Here is a 22,456-nt window from a genome sequence, read left to right as displayed (position 1 = left end):
AGTGGTGTGAGAATGGTGAAGGGTAGGCAGGGACAGAAATACAAGTTTGTGTGGCAAGGGTGCCCGGAGGGCGTGAATGGTGTTGGTGTCCTGTTTTCTGAGGGGTTTGTAGACAGTGTGGTGAGTGTGACTAGAGTGAGTGAAAGGTTGATGATGGTGAAAATGATGATTGGAAAGCTCTTGGTGAACATCATCTCGGGATATGCTCCGCAGGTTGCTCGGAGCGATGAAGAGAAGGACAAGTTCTGGTGTGCAATAGAGAAGCTGATGGAAAACGTGAAAGATGAGGAAGTTGTTGTGGTAGGAGGAGACCTAAATGGACATGTGGGAAGGAGTATGGACGGTTTTGAGGGAGTTCATGGGGGTTACGGATATGATGTGAGAAATGAAGATGGTGAAAGGATTTTGGAGTTTGCTGATGGAGCTGATTTGTTGATTTGTAATACTCAGTTCCAGAAAGAAGATAAAAAGCTTGTTACATACACGTCAGGTGGGTCGACGACAACCGTTGACTACCTGCTGGTGCGTAGGCGAGATAGGGGGCACCTCCGGGACACAAAGGTGATCCCGGGGGAGGAGGCTGTTTCACAGCACCACTTGGTTGTCTGCGACATAAGGGTGAAAGGTGCGAGGAGAGCTCGGCGGGTGAAGTACCAACCGAGAATGAAGGTGTGGAGGTTGAAAGAGGTGACAGTGAGGGAGGCATTAAAAGAGAGGCTGAGTATGGTGGAGGATGATGTGGTTGAGCTTGAAAGTGGTTGGATGTCAATAAAAGATAGTCTGTTGGGAGCCGTTGCTGAGGTATGTGGATGGACAAAAGGACCACCTAGGCACTCGGAAACATGGTGGTGGGATGATGAAGTTGGAAAGAAGATTGACGAGGAGAGGAAGAAGTTCAAGGAGTGGCAGAAGGCGAAGGGTATGGGGGCAGAAAAGGCAGAGCATGAAAGTTATAAGGCAGCCAAGAAGGCTGCAAAGAAAGAGGTAGCAAAGGCACAGGAGGCATGTAGGAAAATGTTCGGAGAGCGCTTGGATTCGGAAGAGGGTCAGAGAGCAGTATTCAGGATTGCAAAGCAGATAGCGAAAGAGAGGTGTGATGTGATGGGGGTGAGTTGCTTGAAGGATGAAGTGGGACAAATCGTTGTGGACCCAGATGGAATTAAAGGAAGATGGAAGAGATATATGGAAATACTGTTGAATGCAGAGAATGAATGGGATGGCAACATAGAGAGTAACCCAGTTTTTGGACTGGCAGAGAAGATAACCGAGAAGGAAGTTGAGGAAGCGATAAAAGCAATGAAGAGTAGAAAAGTGGGAGGGCCGACGGGAGTTGCGGGAGATATGTTGAAGGCAGCGGGAAATTGGGGTGTGAAGAGAATGACAGAGATCTGCAATCTGGTGGTGAAAGAAGGCCGCATTCTAGTGGATTGGGAACTGAGTACCCTCGTCCCTCTATACAAGGGGAAAGGTGACCCTGTGGACTGTGGCTCGTATCGAGCGATAAAGTTATTGGAGCATGGAATGAAGGTATTGGAGAGGGTGTTGAAGAGGAGGATAAGGAAGAAAGTGAAGATTGACGAAATGCAGTTTGGATTTATGCCAGGAAGAGGAACGACAGACGCGCTTTTTATTGTGAGGCAGTTGCAGGAGAAGTATATGGAGAAGAGGAAGAAGTTGTTTCTTGGGTTTGTAGATCTGGAGAAAGCATTCGATAGGGTTCCACGTGAAGTAGTGACATGGGCATTGAGGAAGTTAGGAGTGGAGGAATGGTTGATCAGAGTCGTGATGGCAATGTACAAAAGAGCGCGCACAGCTGTAAGGACGAAGGACGGGAACAGTGGTGAGTTTGAGGTGAAGGTGGGAGTGCATCAAGGGTCGGTACTAAGTCCACTACTATTTGTAGCTGTGATGGAGGTGCTGGCTCAGAACGTAAAGGAGGGTCTACCGTGGGAGTTGTTGTATGCAGATGATCTGGTGCTGATTGCAGAAAGTATGGATGGACTGAAGGAGAAGATGAACAAGTGGAAGGAATGTATGGAGACAAAAGGTCTGAAGGTGAATATCGGAAAAACGAAGGTGATGGCAAGTGGTAAAGCATGTGGTGAGGTGGAAAGAACTGGGAAGTGGGCGTGTGCTGTGTGCAGGAAGGGTGTCGGAGTGAATTCCATTCAATGTACAATGTGCGCTGAGTGGGTTCATCAAAAATATAGTGGTTTGAGAGGGTCATCAACCAGTGTGGCAGCTACATTCAAGTGTAAGGTGTGCACAGAGGGAGCTGCAGATGGAGGAAATGTTGAGTTGGATCTTGGAGATGGTGTGAAGCTGGAAGGTGTGAAAACATTTTGTTACCTTGGAGACATGCTGAATGGAGAAGGTGGATCAGACTCGGCAAAGGTTGCTCGAGTGAGGTGTGCATGGAAGAGGTTTCGGGAACTGAGTGGCGTGCTGACGAGGAGGGGAGTGTCGTTGAAGCTGAAGGGAAAGGTGGATGCTGCATGTGTGACAAGTGTTATGATTTATATGAGTGAGACATGGGTAATGAACGTAGAGCAGCAACGAAGGCTGGAAAGGGTGGAAATGTGAATGGTTCGGTGGATGTGTGGAGTATCGTTGAGAGAGAGGAAGACAAATGATGAATTGCAAAAGATGATGGGAATAGAGCCTGTGATGGATGCTGTGAAGAGAAACAGGTTGAGATGGTTTGGTCATGTGTTGAGGAAGGATGAAAGTGACTGGTTGAAAAGAGTGATGGGAATGAATGTAGAAGGAAGTAGAGGACGGCAAAGACCAAGAAAGGCTTGGCTAAAGATGGTCGAAGAAGAAATGCGGCAAGGGGGTTAACAAGGGGAGATGCAGAAAATAGGGCAAAATGGAGAAGATTGTCATGGGGACCGCAAGGCTAACCCCCGCTCTTGCAGGGAAAATGGCCTTAAAATGCCTGTTGTTGTTGTTTGTTGTCTACAGACACAAGGCGCGACTCGCACCATCCGTCACCAACTCCTTGAAAGGGGGTTCTATGGTAGGAAACCAAGGAGACATAAGAAAGCCCGACTGGAGCTTTCCAAGACACACCTAAACAAGCCAAAATCCTCCTTGGAGAATGCCCTGTGGACAGATGAGACAAAAATGCGAGCTTTTTGGTAAAGCACATCATCTCTATGTTTACAGAAAACAAAATGATGCCTTTAAAGAAAAGAACACCTTCCCTACAGTCAAACATTGAGTAAGTTCAGTTTTGTTTTGGGGTTGCTGTGCTGCCTCTGGCACTGGGTGCCTTGAATGTGTGCATGGCATCATGAAATCAGGAGATTACCAAGGCATTTTGGAGCGCAATGTTCAACCCAGTGTCAGAATGTTGGGTCTCTGTCAAAGGTCATGGGTCTTCCAGCAGGATAATGACTCCAAACACTTTTTTAAAACACCCAGGAATGGTTCAAGCCAAAATGCTGGACTGTTCTGAAGTTGACAGCAATGAGTCCAGATTTAAATCCCATTGAACACCTGTGGGGAGATTTGAAAACAGCAGTTTGGAGAAGGTACCCTTCAAATCTGGGAGAACTGGAACAGTTTGCACAATAAGAGTGGGTCAAACTGCCAATAGAGAGGTGGAGGAAGCTCATTCATGGCTATAGGAAGTGCTTGACTGCAGTTATTTTGTCCAAAGGCTGCGCTACCAAATATTAAGTCTCCGGTGTCAATAATTTTGTCAATGCCATTTCTTTTTATTTTCTGATTTAAAAGGATATATTCACTTCTGAATCAAAAACAAAGGTTCTGTAATATTAATAGTGAAATAAAGAATTGTGGAGACAAAATACCTTTGTCAATTTCAACTTTTTTCGAGAAAGTTGTGAGTTATTTGAAAAAAAGTACAAGGTTTAAAAAAGTACATGACTATGTAGTTTAACAAGAAGGGGGTCAATGGTAGACCATGCATTCCCTACAGGAACTTGGAAGGGTGAGGGGAGAGGGGGGGACTAAGCACGAAAAGCGAAGAGGGTGCAAGACCAGAAAGGATGCGGTAAAAGATAGAGAGACTACTGACCTGTCTACGTTGGTGCAGTGATAGACCCATAGACTCTGCTTCATTGCGGGAGGTTCCAATAATGTTAAAGGCCTTGCTTTCCACGGCCTCAAGCTGAGCAAGGGGCGAGGTAGAGGAGCTAGCCCAGAGGGGACAGCAGTTCTCAAAGCTGCAAATGAAGGCCTTGTCGGTGGATATGAGTTCAGGTGTGCAAAGGAAGGACTTTGTACAACGGAGGATGCCCAGTCGGCGGTTAGCTTTGGAGGCCGACTTTGAAATGTGGTTTGCCCAAGAAAGGTCATGACTGATAGTGAGAACCAGGAGTTTGAATGACTGAACTTCCTCAGGAGATTTATTAAGAAAGTCATTGAGGTGGTGGGGTCTGGGTGGGGGGAGGGGGGAGTTTGGCCTGGCCAGTTTCATGTTGTTCACTACAATTCTGTCCCAAAGAAATAATCCTGGATAGATTACTATTCTATTGCATGGAACGGGAATTTTGCTGAAAAACATGGTAATTTCTCCCACCCCAATGTGGAAATGCAGCCAAGCTTTACGTAATCCACCACAAAGCCTCTCACATGCTGCTATGTGATGTGTATAATATGTATTGGGGAGGGTAGGGAAAATATATAACTGTGCATAAGTCGTTGGGAGGGTTCATATTCAGTTTGGGTGTACTGTCCCAATGATTGTCTCGATAGATTGTGAAATTGTTATGCAAAGGCAAAGCCAAATCCAAATAAATGATCCTTGCTTTTGTTAATGTTAAATTGCTCTTAAAGTTGGCTCATTGAAGACATTCAGATCCACTTGCCTCCTTTTACATTTTGCGCTGATGCAAACACCGACTTCCGATCCCAGACATAAGCAACGTTATTTATTTATAGGTGAATAATTCTCAACACGTCTACAGTGTGGTTGTGATTGTGACAGGTTGGCGCTGGTGTTACCGCAGGAGTGGGAAGTCCTCAGCAGCCTTTTTGATGTGGACTGCACCATCTCCATTTCGCGCAACAAATCCAATGAAGAGATTTGCTACACCATGCAGCCTGGTAACTGCACCACAGCAAGGCTAAAATACATTGCAGTTGAGAACATTCCCATTAAGATGACAACAAGGTAGATTTATCATCACCCCACCCACGTAGCACAGAGAAGGGTTAAGCAAGAGAAGGGTCTGTGTCTATCTGTCTGTCCGTTATGCTCTGGCGATATATCGATATACCGATTATATCGGTATCAGTTTTCATATCGATATACCGATATTGGAAATTTGAATATTTGTCTGGGATACCAAAATTGGTATACCAAAAAAATTGTCTGGGAAAAAAAAATTGGTACATCAAAGAAAGGTGTTTACAATAATGAAATACATGATTTCAATTGAATATCAGAAAAAAACTAACTCAAACTTCTCCAAAAATTTCAAATAATTCATTCTGGTTCGAGAGAAAAGCATTGTCGTGTTCCCGGGGGTGAACACCACTGTGGACGAATAGCCGATCAAACTTTACACTCCGAGGCGTTCAGTCAACTATGGCAGTGTTAATACGCACGGGGGAGGAGGGCAGCGAAGGTTAGCGAAGCTCTTACCTGCACGGATTCCACTGGATGTCTTCGAACCACGCTGAACAAATCAAACCGACACGGAATTATAATGCAACAGTAAAAGGGGTTTAATAAAATAAATGCCAGAAACAAGAAAATGCACAGTAAACTAATATTCCTGAATGGAGCGCTCACATATGGACCCGTATACAACACAAGGGGAAAAATAACTGAAAGTAAGAATGTGTTTGTGTTTGTACTCAGCTTTGAGCGGCTCTTGAACCCCGTCGGTCCGAGTGCAGGAACACACACGCCTTGACGCAAAGTCCGTGTGCGGGAAACAGGCCTTGGCACGCAGTTCGTTCACTCCAGCCGCCGAGCATGAAGCGAGCAGGCTGCATTCGTCTGGTCCACACAGCACCGCAGTTTCTCAGCGCACCCAGTCGCCGCACAGCCAGCACCGACGAGCCAGGAAATGGAAAATGCAGCCACTCGCATCAATCACCAGACCAAGAAGAGAAACTTTGCGAATGCGTCCGCCTTCCAGGAACCGAGCAAGGACGTGTGGCTGCTCGTTCTGAAACCCCGGACCAAGAAGAGTGCGAAATGTGACTGTCCTTTCTCAACTCGGGACCAAAAAGAAGAATGCTTCTGTTCGTAATGAGAACCCAGCGCAAGAAGAAAGAAAATGCCGGGACCCAAGTCTTTTGTTCCCAGGGTTTTTTTTTGTTTGTTTTTTGTTTTTTTGTATACAAGATCGAGGCTCGTGAAAGAGCTAACATTAATCACACAAAAAGACAAAGTGACACACAAAACACAAAAAACAAGGGGAGCGGCAGACAAGATGGGGAGAGAGGGGGAAGGACACAAAAGAGAGGGGGAAGAGGGGGAAGGACACAAACACAACATTTGAGAGCAGGGACATCGGGAGGACTTGGGGGGAGGTGGGAGAGGATTAAAACATATGAACACTGCAAGGACTCTGGGGTGAATTACCGGGGGTAGAAAAGATCAAGGTTTTCGATGGGGGAAGATAAGAGATGGTGGTGAACAGCTGTTTTAAAGACCTGGAGGGAGGAGTGGGATTGAAGGGAGTGGGGGAGTTTGTTCCAGAGGCGGGAGAAAAGGGGAATGAAAGAGTGAAGGTGAGCAGAGAGCCTAGACTTTGGCAGTTTAACCATAAGAGGGTTGCAGGCAGATCTTGTGCGACCTGAAGGAATATTGGGGGGACAGAGCACAGAGAGAGCTGGGGGAGCAAGGCCGGAGAGGAGTTGGTAGAAGACAGAAAGACCACCAACCTGCCTGTGGTGAGTGAGTGAAAGGCCCTCGGTGTTGACTACATCGCAGGAGATTCCAATGATTCTGAAAGCTTTGGCCTCAACAGCGTGAAGCCGAGCAAGGTGTGAGGCAGGAGCAACAGCCCAGAGGGGGGAACAGTATTCCATTGAGCTGCGGATGAAAGCCTTGTATGTGGTGAGGAGCTCAGGTGTGCCAAGGAAGGACTTCGCACGACGGAGGATGCCCAGTCGGCGACTGGCTTTGGAGGCCAGCTTGGAAATGTGGTTTTCCCAAGAAAGATCATGGCAGATAGTGAGACCCAAAAGCTTGAGCGACAGAACTTCTTGGAGAGGATTGTTGAGAAAGTAGATGGGAGGGTTGTCCAGTCGGTCCTTTCGGAGAGACATTGTAAGAGTGTGAGATTTGTCAGGATTGAAAGACATGTTCCACTTGTTTGACCAGTCTGTGATTTTGTCCAGGTCTGCAGAGAGTGAGGAGGCTGCAGACTGCCGATCTGAGGGATGAGGAATGGAACGACAGAGAGTAGAGTCGTCAGCAAAGAGATAGAGAGGATTTTCAAGAGAGTCAGAGAGATCATTGATGAAGACCAGAAAAAGCACAGGGCCCAGAACACTACCTTGGGGAACTCCAGCCTGAACAGGAAGAGGAGATGAGAGAAACCCATTCAGGGCCACACGTTGACTACGACCAGAGAGGAAGTCCACCAGCCTTGCGTGGAGATTTCCATGGATACCAAAGGAGGAGAGTTTGGTGAGCAGAGCAGGGTGCCAGACCGTATCGAAGGCACGTGAAATGTCAAGGGAGACAGCTCTAATTTCCTGTTTGGCGTTGAGGACCTCCATCCATTGTTGAGAAAGCAGAAGCAGCATGTCCAGAGTAGAGTGACCAGGTCTGAAACCAAATTGATGATCAGAGATCAAGCCATTGGAGAAGAGGAAAGATTTAATATCTGAAGCAATGATGGATTCCATGACTTTGCTGATAATTGGGAGAAGGCTGATTGGTCTGTAGTTGCTGGGATCTGTTTTTGCACCTTTTTTGTGCAAACCGGTGATGTTGGCTGATTTCCAAGCAGATGGCAGATGACCTTGAGCAAAAGAGAGGGTGAAGAGAACAGAAAGAGGGAGTGAAAGAGCAGAAGAACATGATTTTAGGACCCGTGGGCTGATGCCGTCAGGACCAGTTGCAGAATCAGAGTCGAGGGATGACAGCCCGATTAAGGGTTCTTACGTCATCCGACGACGTCCGCGCGAGCTCCAATCAGCGAGTCCATCTCCTCGCTCTATGGTACCGGATCAATCACTATCCCGTGGGGCGGGGCTCCCAGCCCCTCCCGTGCCCCCGCGATGGCCTGGCTGTCAGAATCATTGGTGGTGCTCAATGTCTTGGTTCTGGTTGTTTTATTTCGTGTTATAATGCGTGCCGGTTGCTTACCTGTAATAATGTGTGTGCAGTGTCATTAGGAACAAAGGGAAAAGGTCACAGAGGCAATTTACATACAGTGAATTTGCCGTTAATCCCTAACTAATTAAGGTAACCCCACCCCTCATCATGGGGACAAATATACACTCACACTACATCCGGTCTAATGCGTCCCCACTTAGGTACAGGGGGTTCTTCTTCTTCATAACGACATTCGGAGCACACTATCCTATACAATCCTACCTGGCCCTAAGGTATTCTATTGCTTACCCCCCATAAACGTAACAGTATTTTCACAACAGTGTTGTTGCCTAATTAACTCGTTAGCATGACATTAGGTTCTGGTGAATATTTCTAAACTTGGAGGAATTAAGCTGAATCATCCTTGACATCATTCCATTGCCACTTGATGTGTTTCTGCCTTTCATTTCCTCTTGTGAGCTTTGCCTGTTTACATCGACTTCTCGTCGGTTGTTTTAGCATCTTTGAAATTGGATTAATTGCTTCAATTCCTTAGACTGATCATCTTATTCTCATGATTGAGTTTCATGAGCTTTGCAATTTTATGGGCATTGTAATTGGTAACAGCATAACATCCCACATGCAATGCAGGCTACAAGTGCAAGACAATCCCCGGCTTCCTCAATAGAGAGTGTCGGTGTTACTCAGCAGCAATTGCAGTTAAACTATGGCCAAGAGCAGGTTCCACAAAAAAGAGAAGATGCTATTGTTTCCGTTTAGAGAAAGATCGAAAAAGCTCTATTTGTAAAATTGTATATGTACTAGCAAAGGTACTCGTCAATGATGGGGGTTCGTAGATGGTTCGCCTGAAATGAGCAATTTCCTTTTGTTTGTATTGGTAGAAACGGGACTTCAGTGTAAACATTCAGTGAGCAAATGTCGCAATGGGTGCAGCTAGTAACCTCGACAACCTCGTTCCATGAGCAGGTTCCACAAAAATGAGAAGATGCTATTGTTTCCGTTTCGAGAAAGATCGGAAAAGCTCTATTTGTAAAATTGTATATGTACTAGCAAAGGTACTCCTCAATGATGGGGGTTCGTAGATGGTTCGCCTGAAATGAGCAATTTCCTTTTGAGTTTTATTGGTAGAAACGGGAATTCAGTGTAAACATTCAGTGAGCAAATGTCGCAATGGGTGCAGCTAGTAACCTCGACAACCTCGTTCCATTCTATCAGCTAAAATTTCCAATCAATGCTTGTTGTACCTCTGAAGTACTGCTCAGGAGTAAGGGTGATATTATGAAAGCTCAGCTGGGAAACGGGTTTAGGCAGGTTTTGGGCTTACCACTTGACGGAAGATCACCAAAGTTCTTTCCATACCAACCGACCACCTCCAGGCACCTATCCCTCTCAACATTGTTTCTTCAGCTCCCAACCTTTACCCCTCTCTCAATACTCTCCAATTAGTTCATTCTGGTTTCCCATTCGATGATCCATATATCAGTAGTTTCAGTTTCAACTTTCAACATCAGTTTCATTTTGATATATCAGTTTAGATTTGTCATTGCAACTTGTTATGCAACGCGATTAGTGCACAGAAAAGGTCGGCAAAACCGATTTTGGGAGGAAATTTTGTATTTCTTTGAATTTTCGAAAATCGAATTTTCTAAGGGGTCTTAAATGTTTTTAGGGTCATAAAGGGGACTAGAGTGTTTTCAAGAATCGAGGCAAAAGGTCCAAATGGGGTCTAAAGGTGTCTGAGGACGAAAGAGAAAAAGAGGTCAAAAGTATCCAAATGGTCATAAATTGTCCAGAGGGTCTTACATTGTCCAAAGGGTCTTAAAAAGTCAATAGGTCTGAAAAGTGTTGAAAAAGGTGTATGCAGTCATGTGAAAAAGTAAGTACACCCTGTAATGAAAATGTATCAAAGTTGAACCCAGGTGTGATGCTCTCTCCATCCGCTGAGAGGCGTCTATAAGAACTCGGACGGCCATCGCTCCGAGACACTCCTGCGACATTTATTCTATGACATGTAGAACTCGAATGGTGCATATACTTAGATAATCTAGGCTTGCTTGCATTGATTGATAATTACTGAACTATCTCCATGATTCCATGATTCTGATATATTGCATGATTGTACTTTTACAGGATGTGCCAGAGATCAAATTGTCATTAAACCTACCATCAGGTCAAAGTTGTGGAACTCATTTTCATTACAATTAATGACAATTTGTCTCGCCGTCTGATCGAGAACGAGAGGCGAACGGGAGCGGCATGGCAGGACACAGAATGATCCAGGTGCCGCAATTCGCAGCCGACCCGCAAGCAGCGGAAGCGGGCGCGGAACTTTCACATTGGCTGGAAACCTTGGATAATCAATTCAAGGCCCAAGAAGCCGCCGTCACCAATGAAACGAAATTGGAGGTACTACAAACAAAGGTGCATCACAACGTGTATCGCGCGATCGAATAATGCGTGACGTTCGATGCGGCAGTAGCAGAGCTGAAGCGTATTTACATCAAGAAACGAAGCGCGGTTTATTCCCGGCACCTGCTCGCAATACGGAAACAACAGCCCACGGAAACTTTAGATCATTTTGCGCAAGAGCTCCGGCGTCTGCTGACCGACAGTGCACCAGAGGTGCGGACACACGAACAAGTTTGTGATGATCTTGTACACGATTCTTTCGTCTCAGGACTCAGATTCCCAGTAGTCAGACAAAGACTTCTTGAAGAAGCCGACTTGACGCTCGCTAAAGCCCTGCGGCTGGCTCACGTCTATACCCAAGCACGGGAACAATCCGACGCGTATGAACACCCATACGTCACTGCGAGGACATCTCAGCAAGCTCGACCGGAGAGAGCGACCGCCGAGGACGCGGATGCAGCCACGGCATCTCTGCCGGAATCGGAGACCCTGGCCACTCCCGAGGATGACCCTGATCCGGGTTTGACGGCCGCAGCAGCAGCCGGACCAAAGCCCGGACGTAACGCTACATGCTATTTCTGCGGTAACCGAAAACATCTCAGGTCTGTTTGTCCGGCTCGAGATGCGACATGTCATTTGTGCACAAAGATAGCGCATTTTGCAAAGGTTTGCCGAACAGCGACGCGGGGCAAACGAACCCGCTCGACAATGAATGTGCTTATCGCCGAGCCAGTGGGCCGAACGAAGCGCGGGGCGCCTCGCCCCACTTTGATGAGGAGCGCACATTCTCGTGGGCCCCTGGCTGAGCGCTCGACCTTGGTGAGGTTCATCGCGCTGCCTAAACAAGAGGCTCAGACACGACAGAATGCGGTGCGACCGTCCTTGGCTGGCATTCTTCCGCGCCCCTGCCAACTGTCCGATTCGGCCACCCGAACGGCTAATGTTGGCTTTGAAACTCCGCGCGTGACACGAGCGCCATCCGGAGGCTGCTCGTATGAACTACAAGCTACTGCTACGGCATGGAAAACTCTAGCTGGCGTTGGATCCACTCGCGAGGCGCGAGCACCACGCCTAGACGACGCGATAACTGCAGGTCCACCTGGCCTGGCTCGAGCTATAATTCCACTCATGATCGAGGGAATTTTTGGGAATGCTTTGATCGATACAGGTTCCACGGATAGTTATGTCGATTATCGACTGGTGCAAAACATGGATGGCCGATTCGATTCTTGGGACAAGACGTCGGATCGTTATGGCCTCTCAGGGGCTTCGGCTCAGCACAAAAGGGGAATGTCGATTGAAGCTTGTGATAAAGGGACGAATGTTTCCGGACGTGCATCTCATGGTCTTACCAGCATTATGTGCAGATGTTTTGCTGGGACATGATTTTCTCAAGCGACATGGACGGCTGGAAATGGAATTTGGTGGCACTGATACACTTGCTGTGTGCACTCTTGCAGGGATGGAAATTGAGCCGCTGTCGCTGTTCCCCAATATGACCACGGACTGTACACCTGTAGCGGTTAAATCGCGACGCTACTCACGAGCTGACACGCAATTCATTGCGGAAGAAACAGCCCAGCTATTAAAGGAAGGTATCATAGAACCTAGTCGGTCACCATGGCGGGCCCAAGTTCTGGTGGTACGAAGTGAAGGGCATCGCAGACGCATGGTAATCGACTATTCACAGACGATTAATCGATTTTCACAGCTGGACGCCTACCCCCTACCGGGGATGGACTCCCTGGTTCGACAGGTGGCCCAGTACTCGGTCTATAGCACTCTCGATCTGCGTAGTGCGTATCATCAAATCCCCATCTCCGAGGCCGACCGTATCTATACCGCGTTTGAATCGGGTCAAAGGTTATACCAGTTCACCCGGCTACCTTTTGGGGTCATGAACGGGGTCGCGTGTTTTCAGAGGGCTATGGACGACCTCATCGCTAAGGAGAACTTGACCGACGTCTTTGTATATCTGGACAATCTAACGGTTTGCGGGCATGACCAGGAACATCATGATGCAAATCTGAAGCGCTTCCTCGAAGTCGCACAGAGGTATCGCTTAACTATGAATGAGGCTAAATGTCGTTACTCCGCCCGCACGATAGATCTCCTGGGGTACACCGTGACCCACGGCTCTGTCGCTCTGGATAAGCAGCGTCTGCGACCCTTGCTCGACATGGCCCCGCCCTGCGATCGTGCTTCGCTGAAGCGCGCTCTCGGGCTGTTCGCCCATTATTCTAAGTGGGTGCAAAATTTCTCCGTGAAACTCCGCCCACTTGTGGACTGCAAAGTGTTCCCCATGAGCCTTGATGCCAAGGCTGCTTTTCATGGCCTTAAGTCCGACATCGCTGGGGCCGCCGTGGCGATGATTGACGATAACAAATCTTTCATTTTGGAAAGTGATGCCTCGGATCATGCGATAGCAGCGACTCTCTCCTAAGGGGGGGCGCCCTGTGGCTTTCTTTTCGCGAACTCTCACCTCCGCTGAGTGGAGACATTCGTCTGTCGAAAAGGAAGCGTAAGCGATCGTCGAGTCGATTCGGCGTTGGCGTCCCTATTTGCTCGGACGATGCTTCCAAGTTATCACGGACCAACAGCGTTGCGTTTATGTACGACACCCTGCATGCTCAACGCATTAAGAATGAGAAAATCACTCGCTGGCGCATCGAACTCGCCGATTTCTGCTACACCATCAAATATCGCCCGGGGAGGGATAACCTGGTTGCCGACGCCTTATCGCGGCCGGCAACGTGTGCGGGCCTCATATCTCTGGAGGGTCTGCGCGCTTTGCACGACACTGTGTCATCCTGGGGTGATGCGTTTTGCTCATTTTCTGCGTTGTCGTAATCTGCCATACTCGGTTGAGGACGTCCGCCAGGTCTGTCGCGACTGTACTGTTTGTGCTGAACTCAAACCGCGTTTTTACAACCCTCCTATGGGGACGCTGGTCAGAGCTACAAGGCCGTGGGAGAGATTGGCAATGGACTTCAAAGGGCCGCTGCCGGCATCGAGTAACTCTCGTTATCTGCTCACTATTTTTGATGAGTACTCGCGATTCCCTTTCGCTTTCACGTGCGCAGATATGACGGCCGCCACGGTTATACGATGTCTGCAGAACTTGTTTTCTATGTTTGGGAATCCGGCCTACGTGCATACCGATCGAGGAGCGGTGTTCCTGTCCCAGGAAGTGAGGAGCTTCTTACTTCAGCATAATGTCGCTTCTGGCTATACCACCCCGTATAGACCACAGGCGAATGGGCAGGTCGAACGCTTCAATGGGATTATATGGAGGGCCGTCACGCTAAGCGTTAGGTCCCTTGGCTGGGGCCTAGATAAATGGGCTTGGTCGTTACCTGCGGTGCTGAACTCTATCAGGGCTTTACGATGTACGGCCACCAACCAGACTCCTCACAAACGGATGTTTCATCACCCAAGGAGCTCGCGTAGTATCCGATCTTTACCTAGTTGGCTTGCTGAGCCGGGGCCGGCCTACCTCAAACGTGCGGTTTGCGTGAGCAAGTATGATCCCCTAGTGGATAAGGTGCAGGTACTCCAAGCTAATCCCGAGCATGCTTGCGTGTTGATGGCTGATGGACGTGAGTCCACTGTCTCCATATGCCACCTGGCCCCTTGCGGGGACATCGACGAACCAATTTACGAGTCTATGGACTCTCCTGTGGCTCCGCCTATGGAGCATCAGCCGACCATCGCGCCACCAAATACACCCCTGCCCTTTGGCACTGAGGTGCCACCTTCGTCACCTGACTCAGGCGGCTACTCCGACGTGGGGGACACCGGACTTGGGGATGTGGTACCCGGTAGTTTCCGGACCCGTGCAGGCAGGGAAATTCGTCGCCCCGATCGCTATGGATGGACCGACTGACATGTACTGACATCGCTGCTATACTAATGCTGCCGCGTGCTTGATTCCTGCCTAGCGGAAGTGTAGTTCTAATGGTGGGGAGAATGTAATGAATATGTATCTAAGTTGAACCCAGGTGTGATGCTCTCTCCATCCGCTGAGAGGCGTCTATAAGAACTCGGACGGCCATCGCTCCGAGACACTCCTGCAACATTTATTCTATGACATGTAGAACTCAAATGGTGCGTATACTTATATAATCTAGGCTTGCTTGCATTGATTGATAATTACTGAACTATCTCCATGATTCCATGATTCTGATATATTGCATGATTGTACTTTTACAGGATGTGCCAGAGATCAAATTGTCATTAAACCTACCATCAGGTCAAAGTTGTGGAACTCATTTTCATTACACACCCCATGTAAAGTTTTGACTTTTTCAACATATTTCAACATACAGCTATTTGATCTTCATTTCAACAATATTGATAGATAAAGGTGATATAATATAACGATTATCGTGAAACATTTACATTTTGTAGTCCATTGTATAATTTAAATAAACATAAATGCAAATTTCGCATGTGGAAAAAGTAAGTACACCCCTACATTTATCACTACTTCAAATACCTAAAATTAGAATCAGGTGCACCAGCTCATGTGCAAATGATAAGAACATCGTTAGAGAGGATCTTGGAGGAACCTGTCTTATTTAAACCTCAGACATTTAGTTTGGTTTGCTCTTTGTTGTTGAAGTGTGTGGCGTAACCATGCCGAGATCAAAAGAGCTCTCTGAGGCCTTCAGAAAAAACGCTATAGATGCCTACGAGTCTGGGAAGGGATTTAAAAAGATCTCCAAACAATTTGAAATCAATCGTTCAACTGTCCGGAAGATCATCTACAAGTGGAGAAGATTTCAAACAACTGCCAACTTGTTCAGGCCAGGCCGCCCCAGCAAGTTCAGCCCGAGAGCAGACCACAAGATGCTGAAAGAAGTCTCAAAGAACCCCAGAATGTCATCACGGGACCTCCAGGTAGCTCTTGCCACTGTTGATGTCAAAGTGCACGAGTGTACCATTAGAAAGAGACTGCACAAATTTGATCTACATGGGAGGTGTGCCAGGAGGAAACCTTTGCTGTCCAGAAAGAACATCAGGGCAAGACTGTAGTTTGCCAGTGAACACCTAGGCAAAGACCAGCACTTCTGGAACAATGTGTTCTGGACAGATGAGTCAAAGGTAGAGCTATTTGGCCACAGTACCAGAATACATGTTTGGCGAAAACCAAAGACAGCATTTGACCACAAGAACCTGATACCAACTGTAAAGCATGGTCGTGGAAATATGGTTTGGGGCAGCTTTGCTGCATCAGGGCCTGGGCAGCTCACCATCATAGAATCCACAATGAATTCTTCATTGTACCAGAGGGTGCTTGAGGATAATGTGAGGCCATCTGTTGGAAAGTTGAAGCTCAACCGAAGGTGGACCTTGCAACATGACAATGACCCTAAACATACCAGTAAATACACCAAGGAATGGCTGAAAAGAAAGAAATGGAGGGTTCTGGAATGGCCAAGTCAAAGCCCGGATCTAAATCCCATCGAGATGTTGTGGGGGGATTTGAAACAAGCTGTGCATGCAAGAAACCCCTCAAACATCGCACAGCTGAAGGAATTCTACATGGAGGAGTGGGCAAAAATTTCTCTGGACTGGTAGACAGTTATAAGAAACGCCGACTTGAGGTTGTTTCTGCCAAAGGGGGCAATACCACCGATTAGAGCCAAGGGTGTACTTACTTTTTCCACATGCGAAATTTGCATTTACGTGTATTTAAATTACACAATGGACTACAAAATGTAAATGTTTCATGATATTTGTTATATTATGTCACCTTTATCTTTCAATATTGTTGAAATGAAGGTCAAATAGCTATGTTGAAATATGTTGGAAAAAGTCAAAACTTTACATGGGGTGTACTTTCTTTTTCACGTGACTGTATGTATCAAAAGGGTCGAAATGGGTATGAAAGTGTCTCAAGGGTGTAAAGGTCTAAGGAGTGTAAAGGGATCTAAGGGGGTGTTGAGGGGTGTAAAGGGTCAAAAGGCATGAAAAGAGTGAAAGGGATCTAATGGTGTGTAAAGGGTCAAAGAGGTCTAATGGGCAAAAAGGGTTGAAAGGGGTCTAAGGGGTTTAAAGTGTCTCGGGTGTGTAGTGTCAGGGGTATCAGGGGTGGAAAGGGTCTTAACTCTAAAGGGTGTAAAGGAGTGAAGTTGCAGTGAAGAAATTACCTCAGGTTCGTAAATGAATTAACTCAGGAGTGTAACGCGACAATAACGGGCAAAAATGACCTCGTCATCACGGTATAAAACCTCTATTCAAGTATATCGTGGTTAAAAATCTGATGGTAGAAAGTTTTGTTGTGATTAACCTTGGGAGCTCAAAGCAGTATGATCCCAAACAAACAGCAAAACACCAACTCACCTTGTTGTGAGGATGAGGTAATCGTTGGAGGTTCATCCGTTGTCAAGTGGTGGTTTGGAGTTGGCGTCACGTGGGTCCTTTTTTTCTACAAACTAATTTTTCACACTTGAGTGATGCTGTTTGATGAGCAGTAAAATTACCTTGAAAACGATGTATAGGTTGTGTTTGTCCTATTCTCGGTTTTTGAATAATTAGCACATTTGAGAGGTCACGTGACTCCTCCTTTGCCAAACTTCCCGATCATGGCAACGTCTTAATTAAGAGTTGTTTCTCACATATGATAACATATTTGATGATCAGAGCTTACCATCAAACTAATTATATGGATATCCGTGTTGAAATCCGATAAAAAAAAATTGTGCTTTTGAGAAAGATTTGTATGTGTGGATTGACCCTCGGAGATCATGGCGACAGGTGGTGGCTCGGATGGTTTTAAGTTATGAATTGTGAGAGAATAACTGTTTTAAAGCGCCCATTTAGGTGCAGAGTGGTAAAACATGTTATCCCATAAAGTTTGTTGCCGATTAACCTTGGGAGCTCAGAGGAGTAGGTTCACAAGCAAACAAACAGACATTTCGCTTATATATATATATGTGTGTGTGTGTGTGTGTGTGTGTGTGTGTGTGTGTGTGTGTGTGTGTGTGTGTGTGTGTGTGTGTGTGTGTGTGTGTGTGTGTGTGTGTGTGTGTGTGTGTGTGTGTGTGTGTGTGTGTGTGTGTGTGTGTGTGTGTGTGTGTGTGTGTGTGTGTATACATATACATATACCAGTAAATCCAGAATGCACACACACACACGCACAGATGAAGGTGGATACTTTGAGACCTTGGAGTGCTTCGTTCCACCTTCTGAAACCCACAGATACAGATAACAATGAATAACACACCAGAAGTGAAAATAGAAACTTGTTTCCAGATTCATTTATTTTCTTTCAGTCTCCTTGACAACAGAATCTTGCAATAAGGTACCTACATACTGTTACGTTTGTGGGGGTAGTAATGAAATACCTCAGGGCCAGGTAGGATTGCATAAGATAGCGTGCTCCGACTGTCATGAAGAAGAAGAAACCTGTAATTTAAGTCGGCTCTGTGTGTCCGGTAAGGTTGTATAATTGTCTCCATGCAAGGGTTGGAGATATGCTAATTAGTTGGGGTATAGGAATAATTCCCTGTTCCTCGATTCCTCGATCCCTGGTGTTGGGCTAGCGGCTAGGGTGCCGGCTTAGGATCCTAGGATCCTGGGTTCGAATCCCGGTCGATCGCTGAATTAACGCCAGGGGGGTTGACTCAGCCTGTCATCCTTCCGAGGTCGGCTAATTGAGGACCAGTTCACTGGTAATTCCCTGTTTGTCGTTAAAGGCGGCAAAAAGGGTTGGCGTCAGGAAGGGCATCCGGCCGTAAAACATTGCTTCAAAAAGGGGACCGAAAAACAACAACAACCACGGTTCCCGAAAAAGGCCAACCCCCGCTTGTGGGGAAAAATGGCCTCTAAAGTTGGTTTTTTTATAGGAATAATTCCCTGCATGTGAATTGCCTCTGGGGGTTTTCCCTTGTTCCTTATGACACACACCACACTAGCCATGCACTCTACACATAAAATAAACCCCATAACAAGCGACCGGATTCAGACATTTGAACGCTGCCGCTGGCGCCACCAGTCGAGTCATCGCAACACCAAGCAGGCAGGGACATGGGACCCCGCCCCTAGAGGTGATGATAGGTCAGGGCGATGGACTCTTTGATTGGAGCGCGCGCTGACGTCATCAGATGACGTTCGAGACCGGGGAACAAAAAGGCGAAGCTGCCGCCATTTTATTCTCTTGCGTTGGGACATTCATTGCGGGCAGACGCATTTTTCCCTCTCCGGACTGGCCTTCATAGAGTGCAGTCGCACATTTTCTCTCTCTTGGCCGACATCCAGTACGAACAGTCGCATTTTATTGTTCCCTTCCTTGCTCAGGGCTCAGTGACGGACTCAGGGACCCGTTCGAGGGCCGACAAGGTTTGAAGGCCTCTCAAATCTGAGTACACACAAACGCTACGCATTTATTTTTATTTGTCTCTCCTTGTGTCTGTTTCATGAGTCCGTATGGGGGCGCCCCAATTTAGTAATTTAGTTTTACCATGCATTTCTTGTCCCTGGCATTATTTTCATTAAACCTGTTTGTTTGTTGCATTTTAAAGCCGTGTCTGTCTTGTTTGATTATCGTGGTTCGAGGATGCTCCAGTGGAATCGGTGCAGGTAAAAGCTCCGTCACCCTCCGCTCCCGCGCGTGTAAAGAAGAGCCGCCATTGTTTGATTGAACGCCTCGGAGTTTAAGCTCGATCGGCCATTTGTCCCAAGGGGATCTTAATCCCCGGGAACACGACAATACTTTGAATTGTGATACAGTGCCTACATACGAGTATATTGTTTGCCACAACTCTTTTGCTGCCTCTATGCACATTTAAAAAATGTGATGGGGGTGAGTTGCTTAAAGGATGAAGTGGGACAAATCGTTGTGGACCCAGATGGAATTAAAGGAAGATGGAAGAGATATATGGAAATACTGTTGAATGCAGAGAATGAATGGGATGGCAACATAGAGAGTAACCCAGTTTTAGGACCGGCAGAGAAGATAACCGAGAAGGAAGTTGAGGAAGCGATTAAAGAAACCAGACTTCCGTTTCCGGTCTTGCTGGCGAGGGTTCGTTTATTCGCAGCTCTACACACTCTCCATCGAAATCGAAGTTAAGTAATTGTTCCCATTTGTATTTTCGTTATAACTGTATTTATTTTATGGTGTATGTACGTATATTGTGTCCCGACGAAGATTTTCGGTGCAAATCTTTCATACCTGTATTGAAAATCGTGTTAATTCGTGTCGTGTCTTGAGGCCTTGTACAGTGTACACTGTACAACCTTGAGGCTTTGTTTTTCTCTCAGCGGTCCATCGTTTTGTGATCCAATAACTTTCGTTCTCTGTTTTCCCAGTCTTTTCACCCCATAGCCTACTTCCTTATGTAAATCTCAACTCAAAAAAACAAAATAAAAAGACATTACCTTCTCTGTGCTCATTCGTTTATTCATTCTTATTCGTTCGTTCGTTCTTCGACCACGTGTTTCTCCCCCATTTCCCCAGATAGATTGTCAAATTTCAACTCGTTATTTTATCGTCCATGCGTTATTGTTTGATTATAGTTAGTTTTGGTTTGAATTTCCTGTAACTCATAATGAATTAATCGTGTTCTGCTCCTCGTGTGTGGCCTTGTAGTTGTACCCCCGTCGGTGTTTTGTTAACTGAAGCGTGTTTTGCTTGGCTCTTAGTTTTTTCCCTTTTACCCCGAACATAATACTCTGTCTAACGTTCTAAATCCCCACCCCCCCCCCCCCCAAAAAAACAAACAAACAAACAAACAAAAAAAAAAAAAAACATTTATTTTCCTTTCTCCACGTGTACTGTTGTCTCATCCTGTATTTTCTGTCCAGGTGTGCTGTTCGCCCCGCCCCCATTATCTCCTTGCCATCCACCGTTTGCCCTGTTCACGTGACTCGTGGTGGTCCCTCTCGGCTCTCCCCCCGTTGGTATTTTGTGCATAGAAGATTGTTCACAGTTCTGTTTAAATATTATTTAAATATGTTTAACCTTTCCCCTTCTGTGTTTTATTCAGTGGTATATTACAACACGCTGTTTTTCTTCCTATTTAAAAGGCTTTTCTCAATTTCCTCTCCAACTCATTCCACTTCAAAAAAAAGAAATTCAATATCTTATACGTCTCCCTCACTACATGGTCTAAATTCACATTCATTCCATCCCTCCTCCATCGTTCTGAATCGGATTGCTAACTTGAAAATCACAACAAACCCAATTTGTTATCAATGTTCGTCTTTCATTAATCATCCACTTTCTAAACTCCCCTCTTGCCCCTCCCATCCAAATCCCCCCCCCTTGCCCCTACACTCCTAAACTCCCCCCTTGCCCCTCCACTTCTAAACTTCCCCCTTGCCCCTTCCCTCCAAAACTCCCCCCTTGCGCCTACCCTCCTAAACTCCCCCCTCACTCCTCCCCTTCAAAACTCCCCCCCAACCCCTCCCATTCAATTCTCCCCCCATACCATTCCTCTCCAATTCTTCCTCCTCCCCCTCCTCCTCCAAGCTGCCTCCTCCCCACTTCGTCTCCCTTCTATCTCATACCTCCACCCCCCCAAACCTTCTACTTTCCTCTGCCCCCCCTAAAACAACCCCTCACTGTGCCTCATCCCTTCACCATCAAACCTTTCATCCTCCTCATCCTTCCCTTTCTTGGAACTCTTCTGCAATATCTGACACACTATCAACTGCTCTCCCTACCTCCCCCTCTCATCCTTCATCTTACCCTACTCCTCCCCTCCCCTGTCCTGTACCTGATGCTCCCCCTCTCTCTTCATTAACGGTGTGGACCTCAAACATCCGGGGCCTTCGCTCAAACCTGACTGATCTCTCCATACAGATTGCTTCTGACAATCCAGACTTGATCTGCTTAACAGAGACTTTCCTCCCTCAAGATGTCTCTGATTCCTTAATATCTCTTCCTGGTTACTCCCTCCTCCGGTATGATAGACCTGAGCCTCGGCCTGGTGGTGGGGTGGCTATCTTTATCAAAAACTCTCTTCCTCACTCTCCTTGCACTGCCCTCTTTCCTCCTCACCCCCAGGAGTACCTCTGGCTACGGCTTCCTCTCCGCTCCCACCTTTTGTTCATATGTGTTCTGTACCGTCCCCCAAACAGTGATGACTCCATCTACATTTCACTGTCTGACAACATGGACCAACTTCTATCCACTCATCCCAACTCTCTCTTCCTCATATGTGGTGACTTCAACTGTCATCATGCCACCTGGTTGGGTGTGGGTTCCTCTCTCACCAGTCATGGCACCTCAGCAAAGGACTCTGTGACTCACTGGGATTGACACAATCTGTCAATTTCCCGACCCGGATCTCAGCCAATGGAGTATCTTCTCTTCTAGACTTGGTTATGACAAACTTCCCTGCTAATGTCTGCTGCTCTTCTTCTGCTCCAATCGGTTCTTCTGATCATGTGCTTGTCAAAGTGGACATCTCTCTGGCCATTCTCAGAGAGCCTCCTCAGCGTCGACGAGTCTGGCATTTCACTCAGGCCGACTGGGACGGTCTTCAAGCAGCCATCAATCATCTGGATTGGTCTCCCATCTCCACTGCCTCTGACATCAATTCTTCCTGGGAATTCTTCCAAAGCAAACTGATCTCTCTCATGCACAGATTTATCCCATCTCGCCTTCAGTTGTCTTACCCTTCCTCCCGTCCATGGTACACTGAATCTTGTGGTGAGGCAGTTGCCCTGAAACAACTCTCCTTTGCCTCTTGGAAGGCTAATCCAACTGAAGGCAATCTCAGTTCTTTCCACCAAGCTCGGAACAAGTGTGTGTCTACC

At 46.9% G+C, this 22,456-nt stretch overlaps 1 protein-coding gene across 17 annotated transcripts in view; it reads left to right on the top strand.

The window, feature by feature from the left end:
- The window catches only part of USP48 (ubiquitin specific peptidase 48), a 250,247-nt gene that overhangs the window by 169,011 nt on the left and 58,780 nt on the right, over nt 1-22,456 (top strand). For 8 of the 17 annotated variants that reach the window (XR_013625012.1, XM_078786943.1, XM_068131386.2 and 5 more), the window contains one exon: nt 4,980-5,076. Coding sequence is in view for 12 of the 17 variants with exons in the window: in XM_078786943.1 (XP_078643069.1) it covers nt 4,980-5,076 (97 nt within the window). In the remaining 5 variants the exon portion in view is untranslated. Of the gene's footprint in view, nt 1-4,957; nt 5,077-10,405; nt 10,682-22,456 lie in introns of those variants that run through there. The other 9 variants (XR_013625014.1, XM_078786944.1, XM_078786946.1 and 6 more) reach the window with 3 other exon arrangements.

Source organism: Myxine glutinosa, chromosome 11 (genome assembly GCF_964187855.1).
Source record: "Myxine glutinosa chromosome 11, kmMyxGlut1.1, whole genome shotgun sequence".
NCBI classification, from domain to species: Eukaryota; Metazoa; Chordata; class Myxini; order Myxiniformes; family Myxinidae; genus Myxine; species Myxine glutinosa.
Note: the sequence above shows the minus strand (reverse complement) of the source record. Positions and strands in the feature narration are given on the sequence as shown.